The 15,676-nt window shown below is 46.1% G+C and overlaps 2 protein-coding genes across 2 annotated transcripts in view; one reads left to right on the forward strand and one right to left on the reverse strand.

Annotated features, from left to right (window-relative positions):
- Positions 1 to 1,238: 1,238 nt before the first annotated feature.
- PQLC3 (PQ loop repeat containing 3) lies at positions 1,239 to 8,056 on the forward strand (the record flags this gene model as incomplete). The annotated part of the gene is made up of 6 exons (XM_006765178.2): positions 1,239 to 1,437; positions 1,486 to 1,555; positions 3,683 to 3,740; positions 5,075 to 5,195; positions 5,627 to 5,668; positions 7,209 to 8,056. Coding segments are annotated over 6 exons (582 nt in total), but the record flags the coding sequence as incomplete, so codon positions are not given.
- A 2,157-nt stretch (positions 8,057 to 10,213) lies between these two features.
- The window catches only part of ROCK2 (Rho associated coiled-coil containing protein kinase 2), a 68,127-nt gene continuing 62,664 nt past the window's right edge, over positions 10,214 to 15,676 (reverse strand). Inside the window, exon 33 of the mRNA XM_006765179.2 lies at positions 10,214 to 13,492. Within this exon, the coding sequence (XP_006765242.1) occupies positions 13,489 to 13,492 (4 nt within the window). The 3' untranslated portion in view covers positions 10,214 to 13,488. The remainder of the gene's footprint in view (positions 13,493 to 15,676) is intronic.

The raw sequence follows: 15,676 nt of genomic DNA on the forward strand, positions 1-15,676 counted from the left end.
ACCACGCCCCGCTTTGTCTGTGTGACGAGCATCGCAGCGCCCCGGCGAGGTTCGCAGGGCGGACCGGCAGCAGGATGCATCTCCCAGAACCCCTCCTCCGGGGGTCTGACTGAACATCACCCCCAACTCCCTCCCCCCAGGACCTCGGTTTCCTCGCCTGTAATATGAGGGGTTGGACTATTCCGAGGACCGTGGGACTTTAAAACTCCACGTTTTGGGGTGGGGTGGGGCGGATGGGGAGAATGGGGGGCTCTTTGGAGGCCGCGGAGGAGGGACACTGGGTTGAAGGGGAGGGCAGAGGCCGCTCCCGGAGGTGAAGGTTCATCCGTCAGAATCGGGGTGGGGTGACTTTAGACACGGGGTGACTCCGTGTCTAAAGACCTACAGGACGTCGCAGACAGGAGGACTTGGCCGGGAAGATTCGAATGAGGGGGACAACCTAGAAACCTAGCGGTCTAGCCCCTCGCTCCCCCTTCTCTCCTGCCCACCCCGCTCCCATCTCCCGGAGGCTCTGAGGGCCTGCCCTGGCACCAGCGCTCCAGGAGGGGCAGCCGTGGGGCATCCCGGGATGGGGATTCCAGTCTGGGAAGGAGGGCGGCAGAGGAGGGGGGGGGGCAGCCAATGAGAGGCCTTGTCTGGAAAGGCTTGGCAGAGGGGAGGGTGAGGGACCCCACCCCCTGGGCAGGGAGAGGAGTGAACCTGCACCGGGAGGACTGGCAGGTGCCCGTAGAGCCAGGCGCCTGCCCACTCCCTGCCCGGCTTCTGGAGATAAAGGAGGCCAGGGCTTCACCCAGCCCCTCCCCTGTCACCTTACCTAACAGTTCCCTGAGCAAAACCAGCAGTCTGGCAGGGCTGCGGCTCCTCTGGCCCCGGAGCCTGGGGTGGGCATGGAGCGGGGTGGCTGGTCTAAGGGTCCGGCAGGGACCATGCGTGGAGGCTGGCGCACAGAGATGCCAGTGAGAGGACTGGGCACAGAAAGGACCCCGGAGCTGTAGTGGGGAGGGGGCTTGGGGATCAGAGTGGGGCCGGACAGATCGCTGCTGTCACTTTTGCTGTTACTGGAACAGCTGTCCAGACAGATTTCCAGCTCTGGGGACAGCAGACCTGTCCATCTCCAATCCTGGTCAGCCCACTGCCCTCCGTAAAATTCACTGTAAGTGACCATCCTAACGCCTGTGCGGGTTACACCCAGAACCCAGCCGGGAGGGATGCTCCAAAAACCACAGAGATCATGACCTGAACATTCCACCCTGTGTTCCATCTTCCTCCTCACACCTTCCGGCTGCAGCCACTCTGGGTGCGGCTGGCCTCCCTGTCGGGTGAGCGAGTTCAGGGGTACCCTCCCTCTCCCCAGGTTCCTGGTGTTCCTCCGGTACCAGGTTTACTACGAGTACCCGCTGCTGACCTACCTGGAGTACCCCATTCTCATCGCACAGGGTAAGGCGCCCTCCCCCTCCCTCTTCCCCCTTCCCACTTTCCCCCCAGATTTCATCCTGCTACTCTGCGTGTTCCGTTTCAACGGGAACGTGTACCGGGCGGCGCCCTACGTCGCCCTGTATCCTTCTGCATCTGAGAGTGGAGCTGGGCCACTCAGCAATGGAGCTGGGCCACTCAGCAGGCCCGTTACCCACCGTGCCTTTGGTGCCGCTAAAAAGAATCCCAAATGCAGACTCCAGGCGAGCCAAGGTCTCCACCGCCCAGAGGTGCCCTCCCCTCCCAGGCCAGGGCACCCGTGGGGCCAGCTGGCCGCTTGGGAGGTGGATTGGGAGCTCCCTGCTGGGCCTGATGAGCAGAAGCCTTTTCTTTAGGGGGAGATGTCCCCACAGAACCTAAGTCAGGTGATGAGAATGTCTGACATTAACGCAGTGCGCTGACACACCTGGTCACCTGTTAGCTTGCTCAAGGTCAAGGTCAGGCCCCTCGTGCAAACTTCAGGAGGGTCTCAGCGGGGGTGTGGTCCTCACACAGACACGTCCTGTCTTCCGTGAGCCAGGTCCTGGCTTTCGAATTTCACACCTTAAAGGGCCAGGCAAGCCTTTGATTGGCAGTCCGTTAAACCTGCCACACCTGGGACTTGTGACCTGGTCTTTCCCAGAGAGGAGAGGGGGAGGTGCTGCCGGCCTGTCTGCCCCGAGTGCCTTGAGCCCGCTCCGCCTGGGCAGCCCTGGCCATGGCCCGTACCCCTCTAAGCTGCTGCTGCCCGTCTGTGAGGTGGGACAATGATGTCTCTTTAGGGTTTTTGAGGGAACTAGCAAGTCCCGGGAGCACAGGACAGGCTCAGGGCCTGGCACAGTCAGCGTGGCTGTTTTTCTAGAAGCCCCTCTGCAGAGTGGACCTGGGTGTGCTCAGTCCTGACCCTCTGCTGTTTGATCGCGTTTCCCCCTGACTCAGTTTCCCTCTGCAAACCCAGGGATCGCACAGTCCTCCTGCCCTTGGGCACTTCAAGGTTAGCCCCAGCTGCTTAAAGGTTTTTGAGCACAGAGTACTCTGACATTGAAAAGCGTGGCGTGATTTACTATTTAAATAAAATGCAACAACTTCCCTTTGTGCCAGTGGGGAGGCTGCAGATTCGAAAATGTGGGTGCCCTCGGCACCTCTGGAATGTCAGCGGGATGTTCATTACTGCCTCTTGTCGGCTGTGACATATGGCACCTAAGTAAGTAGGGTTGCCACCTTGGTAATGAATGACTTTCTAGCACAAATAAGTCCCAAATATTGCAGGGGCCATAATTACACGAATCAATTGTTTAGGATCTGAAATTCACACTTAACTGGGTGCCCTGTATTTTTATTTGCTAAATCTGGCCACCCTACAGAAAAGTCTTCTCTAGGGTCTCGGTAGTGGCTAGTGTAGGCCAAGTTTTATAAAATGTCTATAGGGATGAATGGAATGAGGTGCAGTGGTAGAATATTGGACAAAAATTACTGCAAATGTTCTTTTTTAAAACGGAGCCAGCTTTCATCCACCTGGATTCAGGCTGCCTTTCTGGTGTTGCCCAGGTTGCTAGTAGCTGGTCTACTGACTTTTAGCACAGAACATTGTCTGTTTCAGTCCCTTCATTTAAATCACGTTCTTAATTACACTCACAGCAACCTGTTGGGTCCCTACAATGAGCCACAAAGCACTGAGTAGGAAGAGGGGGCAAAGAATGTCAAGTCCATTTTGCAGATGAGCAAACCAAGGTGGAGAGACAGGACTGAACTTGCCCGTGGTCACAGCAGAGGTCCCGGCGGTCCTCAGGGCCTGGCCACGCCCCTCCAGCTTGTCCAGCTTCCCTAGCTGCGCTGTCTATTCCTCCTGTGGGCCAGCTCTGCTGCCCGCTGCTGTCACCCCATTTTCACGCAGGGGCTCGTGAAGAGTGGAAAGAGTTTCATGTGACACGGGTTTGCAGGACGTGCCTGCTTTATCATGTTGGCCCCTTGTAAGAGCTGAACTCAGGGCCTGTGTGATGCAGGGTGGAGAATGAAACCGGAAGCTAAAATCCCCTGGGAATTCCCAACCCGGCAGCAGGCCGAGCTCTTGGGGCTCTGTGCCTTCTCCCATAAGCCACTGCTGTGCACTGGACTCCTGGCTCGGGCACTGGGAGCCGGCCTTGTCTTTTCCAAGGCTACCGAGTTCTCACCGGGGTCCGGCGAGGCTGCCGGAGCCGCCAGGGAAGCCACTTCCTTAACACGCGGTAAGATTTGTGACGTCCTGGTTCCTGCTCACCCTGCAGAAGTGGATCATAGACCTGGCCATGGTGAGTGCCGCCCGAGCCAGCAGCCTGCCACTCCTCTCCCTGTCACCGGCCCCGCCGAGCACCCGATAGGTCAAACGTTCACCCTGCTCATTTGCAGCGAAGGGCGAAGGGCGGTGGGAGAAGGGGCAGGCTCTCCAGACAGGGTGCCAGTACTCCCACGTCCGTGCTGGGAAGTGTTTTACTTCCCTTTTGCGCCCTGGAGAACCAGATTGGGACCTGAGCGGAAGTTAAAGATCTTCCGGTCCAGTTAGTCATTACATATTGGCCACTTATGCATTCTTTTTGTCCTCGAAAGAGGGTACTGAGCCCTATACTAGTACTTTTTTCCTTCCTGGTTAAGGCCCAAATGCGCATGCTGTGGGAATAGGATGCCGATGGGGGTCAGGTGACCACAGATCTCTCCAGGTGACAGAGTGGAGGTTTCCACCCAGGGGAAGAGAGGGCACAAGTTACCACCTGCCACACCCAACCCATGCATTTCACCCCCTTCCCCCCAACATCTAAGCACCCTTCTTCCTTCCAGTCCTGTTCTGGGTTGGACTCTGTGACAGAGAAACCGGACCATTGGCAGTTGAATCTGTATCATGAGATTGTCCAGGCCTTGGTTGTGTCCCCAAAGGAAAGGCTCTACTCCACCCGCAGCTGAAGTGGGTTTGTAGAGGTGCTGGGTGGGCGCAGCCAGGCAGCGGGCCAGCGAGGCAGTCTCCTGGCAGGGGTGCAGGGCCTGGTGCGTCACCACGTGGGCTCATTACAGGAGCCAGAAGTCCAGAGGTGACGCCCCAGCCGCTGCTGTGACTCTGTGAGCCGTAGCTCAAAGCGGCCTGGCCCTCCCTGGGCTCTGAAACACAGTAAAGTCTCTCTCTCTTTTCTTCAATATCTTTTTTAAAATTGATTTCAGAGAGGAAGGGAGAGGGAGATAGAAACATCAATGATGAGAGAATCATGGATCGGCTGCCTCCTGCAAGCCCCACACTGGGGATGGAGACCATAACCCAGGCCTGTGACTGGGAATTGAACCGGTGACCTCTTGGTTCATAGGTTTGATACTCAACCACTGAGCTAAGCCAGCCGGGCTGGGCCTCTCTTTTATTGCGGGAGGGGGCTGATGAGCCTCGTGGCCAAGCAGTGACTTCTTACTCCCATCTTCTCACCAGCTTCAGGCGGCAGTGCTCACCCAGCAGAGGAGATGGCGGGTTATCACAACCTGGGTCTTGCCCTGGCACAGATGGGCTATTCGCTCACCTGAAATAGTGGCTTCAAATGGTGGCCTTCCGTCTGTGGTGCTCTTTTCTCACGAGGGGACTCCTAACTTTTTTCCGTTTTACCTGCCACAGAATTTATGTACTTTCATCAGCGCAGCCAGTAAGTTTGCGCAGCTGCAGTGCCTGTGGAAGACGCAGGACTCCGGGGCGGTGAGCGCGCTGACCTGGGGCCTGGCTTCCTACACCAGCGCCAGTAAGAACAGGCTCCCGCCACGGGAGTCCTTCCCCGAATCCCGCATCCGCCCGGGGGATGGGGGGGGGGGAGGGAGGGCTCTGTTTCCTTTATAAAATAAGGGGGTAGACTTCAGTGATTTAACATGGATTTTAGTTAGTGGGAGCCTTTCAATGAACCTTTTCAGGGGCTTATTATGTAAATGAGATTTTCAAAAAGCTGGGTTTGGGGTGGGCGAGTGTGAGTTACCACAGAGCGGAAGGGGAGCTCGGCCGGGGCATGGCTGGCGTTGCTGCTTTATGAACTACAGCGCTAGTGAGTGTTCTGTGCTAGCCAAGTCTTTCAGGAACAGCGAGCATCAAGTCCTGTCTTTAAAGTGGAAAGACATTCGCTAAATACCAAACTGTCTGAGAAGCGAGTTGGTATTTATTGCCAAAAATCTTCTGTTGCAGCAAGAATAATAACCACCTTAATGACTACCAATGACCTCACAAGTAAGCAAAATATTTTTCTGCCACTTCCTTTTTCAATATGCCTTTTGCCGCCTTCGTTTGTCAATGTCCTTAGCAGGTCACCGGCTCCCCGTGTAATGCATGTAGAGGCCAGTCACCGTGTTTGTACTGAGCATCTCCTTTGTGGTGCCTGGTAGTCAGTTCCTATCTTTGTGGAGTGTCTGCACGGCCAGTGGGAGTGGAGAGGAAAGCAACCACACACTTAGCTACTGAAAAATACTGTGAACTATGTTTGAAAGAGTAGGACGGGATGGGCACCCGCAGGGAGCCTGCCCGGGTTGGAGGAAGCTGGGAAGGTCCGCTTGAAGATGGGCGACCTGGAGGAGGTGGGAAGAGACTGCTACAAGCAGCAGCGTGAGGTCAGGAGCAGAGAGGACTCAAGGCCTGGCCTGGGAGTGTCAGAAGGGCGGGACTGCGCATGGGGTGCCTGAGGAGGGCAGGGAAGGTGGTGTCATGATGGTCCAGCCCCTCAAACAGCCCACAGCAGCGGAGGCCCTTGAAAGCAGGGGAGGGACAGAATCTTTTGACTCCATGTCCTTGCTTTTCTTAAAAGGGTTCCTGTGATGGAGAAAATGCGTGGGTTACCCTAAGAGTTTTTAACTCCCAAACTGTGCCTGTACAAACATTTTGGGAAATGTTTACAACAGATGGGGTTTGTCACAGACACTTTGTCACTCTGAGAGGGAGTGAGGGAGTGAGCGTGCTGTGGTCGAAGCACAAACTTGGGCCAAAAGAGGAAAGGGAAGGAGGCAGGCCTTCCTCACAGGACCGAAGTCCCTGCGTGGAAAGAAGGGCCAAACCATAACCCAACAGAACCACCTGCCATTGAGAATTAAGTTTAAAGACTGAGAACGTTCTCACTTGTTTTGTGACACCCGAGGGCGCCTAAGGTGACACTTGTCCCAGAAAGTGATCCCTGTATCTGGAGATGACCTTTGAAAACCCGTTCAGCTCATTAATACCTCACTAGTAAGCGGCTTACACCCAGGCAGACCTCATCAGTCTTCTTTCCCAGGAGTGCTCCGCCACCAGCACTTTTTTTGAGAGCCATGTTTCCATGGTTACCTCAATATAGACTGGGCTTTGACTTCGTGCATTTTTTCAGGTTGACCTTAAGAGAGTGCTCCACACCTTTCCTTCCCATGCGGTGTTCTGAGACGCCCCTCACTGCCCTCAAGACTTAAAAATATGACTAAAGGGGAGTGAACAGTTGTAATACTCCTTGTCAGCCAGAGCCAGATTCCTCCAAGTTAAACACTGAAGATGAGAAATTATTACTCATGAAGTTAGGCCAAGTGGCCAATGGTAGTCATGATGAGAAGATCATTTTCCCAGAAGTATTTGGAACCCATTTGGGACCAAAGTTTTTCAAAAGTTCTCATGATCTGTAGTTCTAAGTCTCATTTCTTTGAGGGAGAGGGGTGTGTGGAACTTTATTTAGGCTTTTAGAGCAGAATAATTTTGTTCTCTGATGTGAAAACAGTATTTAACATATTTTTTTTCTCTTCTTGGCTGCCTTCAGTCCTTACACGTTTTGTGGTCACGCTGGCTTTAAACCTGTGGGTGACAGCGACAGTCCTCCGCTACCGGAAGACGGGTGTAAAGGCTGAATGATGGATGCGTAATTCTGACACACAAAGTGGATTTGGAGTAACTGAACCAAAGGAAAGAAGAGCTCATTGCTAATCGAGGTCTTTTATAAATTAGTCAATCATTTCTGAAACTCTGGAGCCAAAGGTATTTTAGACTTGAAAGAGCCATCCAAACACGTGTTTAAAAATGACCCTCCCACCCCACACTTTACTAGGTCAAGTTGGGACACGGATATCTGCAGTGTTGAGAAGGTTGGTGGTTAATGGAAACCATCCAACAACCATTTTGAGATTGCTTTGCCTCTTAAAAGTCATGATTAAGTTCTCTCCAAAGAGCTGACTCTATTTTTCAGCTTTCAGAGTCTTTTAAGAAATAAGTCCTCTCCACAGAAAAAATGAGCATCAAGTGGGTTTTGCTCGGTCAGAAGAGTTGTAATCAATTACTAGGGGTTCACTTTCTGGAACTAGTGTCTAATTGCAACAGATATGACAGGATGGCCTTATTGTATCATAATACAGTATAATACCTGCTTACGTGTCACAAGTCTATCAGGGCAAGCAAAAATGTAACTGGCTTGAATTCATATGCCAAAGCAGTCCTTTAACTTCATACTGTGCCTTTAAGTAATTCCTAACAAAATGTACTATTGGATGCAATCTCTGTGATGAAGCAATTCACGCTCTGATTTAAGCACAATGCTGCCTTTTTTAAAAACTGCTTTAAATATATGTATGTGTGTGGTGTGTGTGTGTGTATTAGTACACACACACACACACACACACACACATATATATTATTGATTCTGGAAAGGGAGATGTAGAAACATCAATAATGAGAGAGAATCATTTCACTGATTGGCTGCCTCTTGCATGCCTCCCTCTGGGGATCAAGCCTGCAACCCAGGCATGTGCCCTAACCAGAAATCGAACAGTGACCTCCTGGTTCATAGAACAACGCTCAACCACTGAGTCACACTGGCCGGGCAATGCTGTCATTTTTATAGAGGCCACAGCCATGCAATCCACCATTCTTAGAATTTGGTACAAAATACAGCTTATCTCAACCAGGTTTTGTGTATTGAAAATATATGTAGTAAAGGGTATTGCTGAGTTCTGGCAATCCTTATGGATTCTATTCTCACTACAGTATCTTTCTAAACATGACAAAATTATTATACATGGTATTTTTCTATAAAAGTTTATAAAGCCTAACACTTAAAAAACTCTTTTCCCCCTTATAACTGAATGGCATTATTTTGGTGTGTATATACATATATGCAGTAAGTAAATGATGCTTATTGGATGTTTTGGCTTCCTGTGTAAAATAAACTTTCAAATTTTGAAATCCGCTGAGTCTTAAAACTGTTTCAATGTGATTAGTTTTCAGTTATGTGAAGTGCCATTTAAAAATATAGATTGTGGTTAATCCTTTTAGAACGACTGCTTGGGAACAGCAGGAACAGAAACATGGCATCTAAAAATAACATCATTCATTCTGTAGTTCTTAGATCAGTTGTCACTTTTTAAAAATCCAAGTAAATCCTTTCTCGTGCGCAATTACAATCTGTTGGTATACATACAAATTGTGACTTTAGTCCAACAAATATTTACACATACTTTTCTTATTAGTACTTTATCATTGCTTAAGCAGTGGTTCTCAACCTTCTGGCCCTTTAAATACAGTTCCTTATGTTGTGACCCAACCATAAAACTATTTTCGTTGCTACTTCATAACTGTAATGTTGCTACTGTTATGAAACGTAATGTAACTATATTTGATAAGCAGGATGGTCTTAGGCGACCCCTGTGAAAGGGCCGTTTGACCGCCAAAGGGGTCGCTACCCACAGGTTGAGAACTGCTGGTTTAAAGTCACTCCATTAAGAATATGCCCCCTTGGAGGGCAGTCTCCATCCAAGGGAAGGGAATAAACGTTTGAGCCATTTCAGACCCTTCACACCAGTTTCCGAGCTAATCCCACAAGGACCCTGGCAGTAAACCATCTCCATTTTGCAGATGAAGGCACTCAGCTGGGTGAGCGGCCTGGCCCAGGTTAGAGCCAAGCCATGTCCAGGAAAGAACGCACTGCATTACCAGAGAAATGCTTCCTGGAAACCACCTGTCAACACACTAGTCTTACAACACAGCCACCCTGGCTCTCCTCTATCCTCAACACAAGAGTGGAGGTTTGCATGCCCCTTAAAATGCCAACATCAAATCAGAGGCAGACTCCTGGGTGAAACTCTACCTTTGTATTTCTCCGCACATAAATGACAGGGCCAAAGATTCACAACTCTTTAACTAGTTAACAAGTCTTTAACCAGTTAACATGCATCCAAAACGGAAACCATCCCCACATGCCACGATATTTTGAATTAAAAAAAACAGCAACTAGCCCTAACCAGTTTGGCTCAGTGGATAGAGCGTTGGCCTGCAGACTGAAGGGTCCCAGGTTCGATTCTGGTCAAGGGCATGTATCTTGGTTGTGGGCACATCCCTAGTAGGAGGCAGCTGGTTGATGTTTCTCTCTCATCGATGTTTCTAACTCTCCCTCTCCCTTCCTCTCTGTAAAAAAATCAATAAAATGTATTAAAATAAAGAAGAATACAACTAAATTTGCAATGAATATTATAAAAATAAATATATTACTCACAATTCGGTTGTTCTTGAATATTTTCAGCTGAAAATTCTCACGAAAAATGATTTTAAAGTTGGTCAGGGCTGCCACTTAGGGAAAGTATTTTCTTCCCATAGACGCACGTGGTGTGTGAGGAAGGCTGGCCACTTGTGTCTACAGACGCTTATGGTGTACAATGGGTTAAGTTTAGTTATGACTTGTTGGCTATACCCATCTTTTTAGGGAAGGCAAATTGTGGGAGTAAATTTTAGGTTGCAGCATGCCAGGAGTATTTCACAGGAAAAGTATAAAAAAGCTTGTGTCTTAATTATTTATTTTTTAATATAAAAAGCAGGCATAAAATACAATTACATTACTACAAAGATGCAGCAAATTTAAAAGAAAGAAAATCAGGGGGATGTGATTTTTGTTCAAAGGGGACAGCTGATCAAATATTTGATTATCTACATACACCATGCAGTTCAACTTAGTACAACTTCAAACAAAACTCATTGTGGGGAAGGGAACCTAGGAGCCCAGTGGCGTCCCCCAGCATAACGCCCGGCACTGTCACACAGCGCCCTTCCTCAAAGTGCTTCCCAACGAACAGCCACAGCCGCGGCCGCTCCCCGCCTGCGGAAGCTGAAGCCTACCGGAGGACGGGAGTCAGTAGCAGTGTCAGTGCAGGCGGAGCAGCTCAGGTGTGACTTCCTCCCGTCGGAGTATAGAAACAGGCTTCTTGGAGCAGCTCCACAAGGGCACGTGGTGCCGAGGCCTGGTGGCCACCAGGGTCCTAGACCAGATTAGCAGCAGCCGCAGCACTTCTGCAACGGGGTCTGGCCGCCGAGTGCTCCTCCAGGACCCAGGCAGACAGAACGCGCCTGCCAGCCAGACTCCTGTACCCAGCGTAGGCCAGCTGTAGACACTCACCTACATTTTAGATGGACTGGGACACTTATGCTTTGGCTACAGCATTTTAAATGTTCAGATTAAAAAAAAAATTCTTGCTTCTAGATAACAATTTTTTAAATACTTTTCAAAAATTCACTGTACACCAATTTTCAACAGTAATACCAATTTCACTTCTACTTGTCTCACTTATCCCCACAAAAGTACAAAACTCTAAGAAAATCCCAGTATTCACTACTTCTTAGTTCTCAATAGGAGGTATTTATGGCTCTAGGAGAAATCAGGTGTGAGGAAAGAAGCAACTTTTGGTCTTTTATTTATCTTGGAAGCTTTGGAGCCTCCAGAAAAAGAGAAGCTGGCACAAAATCTGGCTGTTATACCAAGTCAGTATCACATTGAGTGAGTGCTGGGAAGAGAACATTTGGGTAGGTGCATGCATCATTCATGTTCGTACATGAAACCAGCAACAGGGTAAAAAGCAAATTCTTACCCAAGGTCAGAATCTTTTATTAAGCACATTTCTGTTAGCTGGACAGCTTTATAAATTCTTATGTCAAACCACATAATGTGAATAATCTCCATGGGAGAGATTTGGTTCACCCCTTAGATTATCTTCCCCCAATCCCCAACAGTCACACTGATCTTCCTTGTATAGTTGCATCACACCATGATTTTCCATATTCTCTTATATACAGCATTCAAAATTTAAACTTTTGCCATTTTTACTCAAATATTTCAATTATTCATGTGTAAACTTCAAATTATTTTACCTTAATAAAGTTTATTAAAAATATATATATATATACTCTCCAATTCAGAATAATATGATAGAACCTCCCATAGTGTAACAAAATCTTTATATAAAATATTAATTCAGTCTCCTTTTAACAAGTCTAATGAGTGGAAATATTTATTCTATATAAATTTTATATATTTTTCATTTTAAAATCTTACTTTAAAAAAAATCTGTGCTCCCAAACCAGGACCGCAGAACACACCTGCGAGGGACCGCCTACCGCATGCCACCTCGTTTCAGCACAGTCAGCATGGGGGAGTGCAGACCGACACTGAAGAGTAACGAGATTCTGTTTCAGGACATCGGTAGCCACAGGCCACTCTTCAGTTTCCACAACAATATCTATAACTGGGGACCTAACTTTAAACATCTCCACACTGACCCCCTAGGGAACAATGAAAAATGTCTTAGTTCCTTCATTGAAATATCAGATGCTGTATTTCAGTATCACACCAAACTGTATGTGTTTATGTATATAGAGACTGATAAAAGACTACACAATTTTTTACCTGATGCTTCTCACTGATGCATACTGTCACAGTAAAAAATAGACTTCTGTGGGATGAGAAATACAGCAGGAATGGTCCTGCATGTGCTGCAATTTTAACAGCATTTAAATAAAAAGTTAAGTGCCTTTGAGGCCACCTCTTCCTAGGCACCAGTTTTCAAAACCCAATACTGAAATATTGCCATACACAATTGTGTGGATAAGGGATCACATGTCAATACTTAAAATATATCTAGAGTATATTTTAGTTTTCTTTATATTTGAGATAATTTTTGAATGTTGAGTGTGAAATGTAAAAATAGTCACAAATATCCTTACCAGAAATAAAAACATATCTAGGGTAGTCAGCAAATTCCAAGCAAAGAAAACATTTCATAGTCACACACTAATACTGAGGTCTGTAAAAAGGGTTGGATGGATAATAGATATACATAAAAGATATATTAGTTCTAATACTATCCATTATTGTTTCTATCACCATACCTTAAAAAATTGTTAGACAATCAAAATAGGCCGACATTGATAACTATTATATGTAAAAATAGTGCACTGTCTTCTTCTGCAAAGCAAATTTGCATTCTAAGAGTTGGTAAACACTTGTTTTTAATACAGAAAAGGGCTGAGACTTGGAAAAAATTAAATTAAGGCATTCAAAATGGATAAAGTTGCCTATCATGAAGCATTAGGAAACCGATATCATTAAGTTCAAAGTTTCTGTTACAGCAACATGAACATGCAGCTCCATCAGGTCCACACAGATGAGTGTATAACCCCAATGCTATGGCTTTATACAAGTGCATAGTTGCAACTGTAGTAAGTAATGATATCTGATTAATGAGTATAAAAAATAAAGTGGGAAGTTAAAAAACCCTCTTGCAGTATTACAGTACTATATATGTGCATGTACATGTACACGTACACACACACACACACACACACAGTATAATGGTCACTTCTTGAAGATGCAGTCTATATCACTGTAGTGAAATCTGTTCCGATTCTTCCGGCGAACATGCTGGTGAAATCTCTCTGCTGAAGCTGAACAGATGACTCCTTTGACTCTTCTCAACCCTCTGTGCCATGTAGTGTGAGTGTGAGTGACCACCAAGAGAGATTTATGGAGCTTTTGGAAGAGTTGTGTATGATGTTCTTACTCTATTAACCAATCTCCGCTGGTTCAACCTGTTGTTCCAAAGGAGCCTAGAAAAATCTCTCCAAGATTTATAATTTATATTGCAGGAATAAAGGGAATATGTATGTGTGTGTATCAGTCTCTCAGGAAAATACAGCTTTTCAATAAATTTTGGGCCATCATATTTCAGTCTTGTTTTAACTGGAAGAATAGGATCACCTTGAATAATGACTGCATTCATAGAAAGCAGTTAGCTGCAAAGAAAGGAAAAATAAAGTTAGCTGAGACAGTGAAATAATAAGAGATTGTTAAGCATTCCACGTACACCATTAAGCTAGATAGTCTTCCAACAACAATAGTTTTAACACCTAAGTCATGCATAAAACATATTTACCGTGCTACTGTTTTTATTTTTAGGTACATGCAATTATAGTCTTTTTCATATTTTCCATATTGCCTACAAGCATGACACACAGTTTTATACAGTTAACTGACTGTCAGGTTTAGACAATATGTCGCTGAATAACTCATGTGAACATAAATTTGACTTGGAGCTTAACTGCCGGCTGCCTCAGGTAGCTGAAAGAACAGTGGACTTATGGACCAGGATTTACTTGACTATTTGACCCTTAAAATCTATGAAATGGAAACATACACATTGTAGTAAATAAAATGTTCTTTATATCCTTGTTATAAACAGATCCCCAATATTACCTGATTTAAGTATGTTTTGCAATGTGCTTACTTAGATTAAGACAGACCTCTTTTTAAATCCATCCCATGCAAAACATTTAACTCAGGTTAAATTTTCATTCAAATCTACTCCAGCCACTATTAACCAAACTATTTTACATTTTCTAAAAGCACAAGAACTTCCACACCAGATCATTGGCATCCTTCAGCAAGAGAAACATTACATTTCCAAAAAGCAAACATTTCACAGCATCACAAAGAAGCCCAGATCAGAAACAACTATTTCACAGCACTTATTAGCCTTACAAAGTTTTAACGGTTTCAATTCTTGCAGTTAGAAAGGAAAGAGGAGGAAGGCAGGGAGGGAAGGAGAAAGGATGGAAGGAGAAAGGAACCTCATGCTATGTTCACAAACTAATACAGTTGTAGAAACTTGAAAACATTGTAAATTGTACTTCTCTGAATATGGCTTCTTTGGAATAAACAGAAAGTACCATATTTAGCTGCTTTTGTTATTTCTACATGTTTTGTTACTAAGATAAAAAATTATAATTCCAATTGTATTGAAAAGTATATAGCCAAAAAAGAATCTGAACATAGCATTTCACTTTTCTACTTAACATAAAAATTTGTTAGGAACTTTTTTGAAAACTACTTTTTAAATATGTACTATTAAAAAATTAATAAAATTTCAAAAGTAGCAAAAAATAATGAAAACCCAAGTGCAAACCGCATGCGCTACTTGAAAGTTCTAAAATAACTCATTTTTCACTTTTTGATTTACCCCATTTACTTCTTCAGAAATCAAAAACATCGTCATCATCATCACCACCATCAACATCATCAAATGACCAATCCCAGTCTTTAAATGCCAAATCAAGCAATCTGTAATGGGAGGTTTGCAAATTTATACTTTAAGAATACTCTTTAGAAATGGCAGTTTCATAAATTATGATCTAGAAATCACACTTTGAATGTGCATGAGCATGTTTACTTTCCCTCCATCAATAACATAATTAAGATGGAAACAGCCAGGAAATCATCTTTCTCTTTTATAAAAATGTATATAATCATGTTGGCTATGTATGCTTTCTAGAATACCAGAGAACTGAAGACAAAGACAGGAAGTAGTTTTCAGAATGCAGCTTTCTCCATTCCAGTAGGACCCTACTTGCTCAATGGATCACCAATAGTTATGCACTCCATGAAAAACTACAGATGAGGGAAAATCCACAGGTATGTAAGCAACATTAGCAACTTATCTTAGCTCAAGAAAATGGACTTACAGCAGAGATATATGTGGTCTTCTTTTCCAACCCAATCCAATAATCTAAAATACTGCAATCATCTTTATTTTAAAAATAGGAATAGCTTTTGTTCATGCATCAACTTATGTCAAGGAACTCATCTGGTCCCTAAAGTCTCATCTGTAATCACTGTCCTGTGTTCTTAAATTTTAGTATATGTGATTTTCCCAATGCTATTTATAATATATACTAGGGGCCCGGTGCACGAAATCCGTGCACTGGGTGGCGGTGGTGGGGGGTGTCCCTCAGCCCAGCCTGCCCCCTCTCACATACTGGGAGCCTCAGGCGTTGACCCCCATCACCCTCCAATCGCAGGATTGGCCCCTTGCCCAGGCCTGACGCCTCCGCCAGAGGTGCCAGGCTTGGACAGGGGACCCCCATCTCCCCCCGATCACTGGCTCTGACCCCCGCCCCGGCCTGAGGCCCCCGGCCCAGGAA

This window comes from Myotis davidii, unplaced genomic scaffold (assembly GCF_000327345.1).
Source record: "Myotis davidii unplaced genomic scaffold, ASM32734v1 scaffold61, whole genome shotgun sequence".
NCBI classification, from domain to species: domain Eukaryota; kingdom Metazoa; phylum Chordata; class Mammalia; order Chiroptera; family Vespertilionidae; genus Myotis; species Myotis davidii.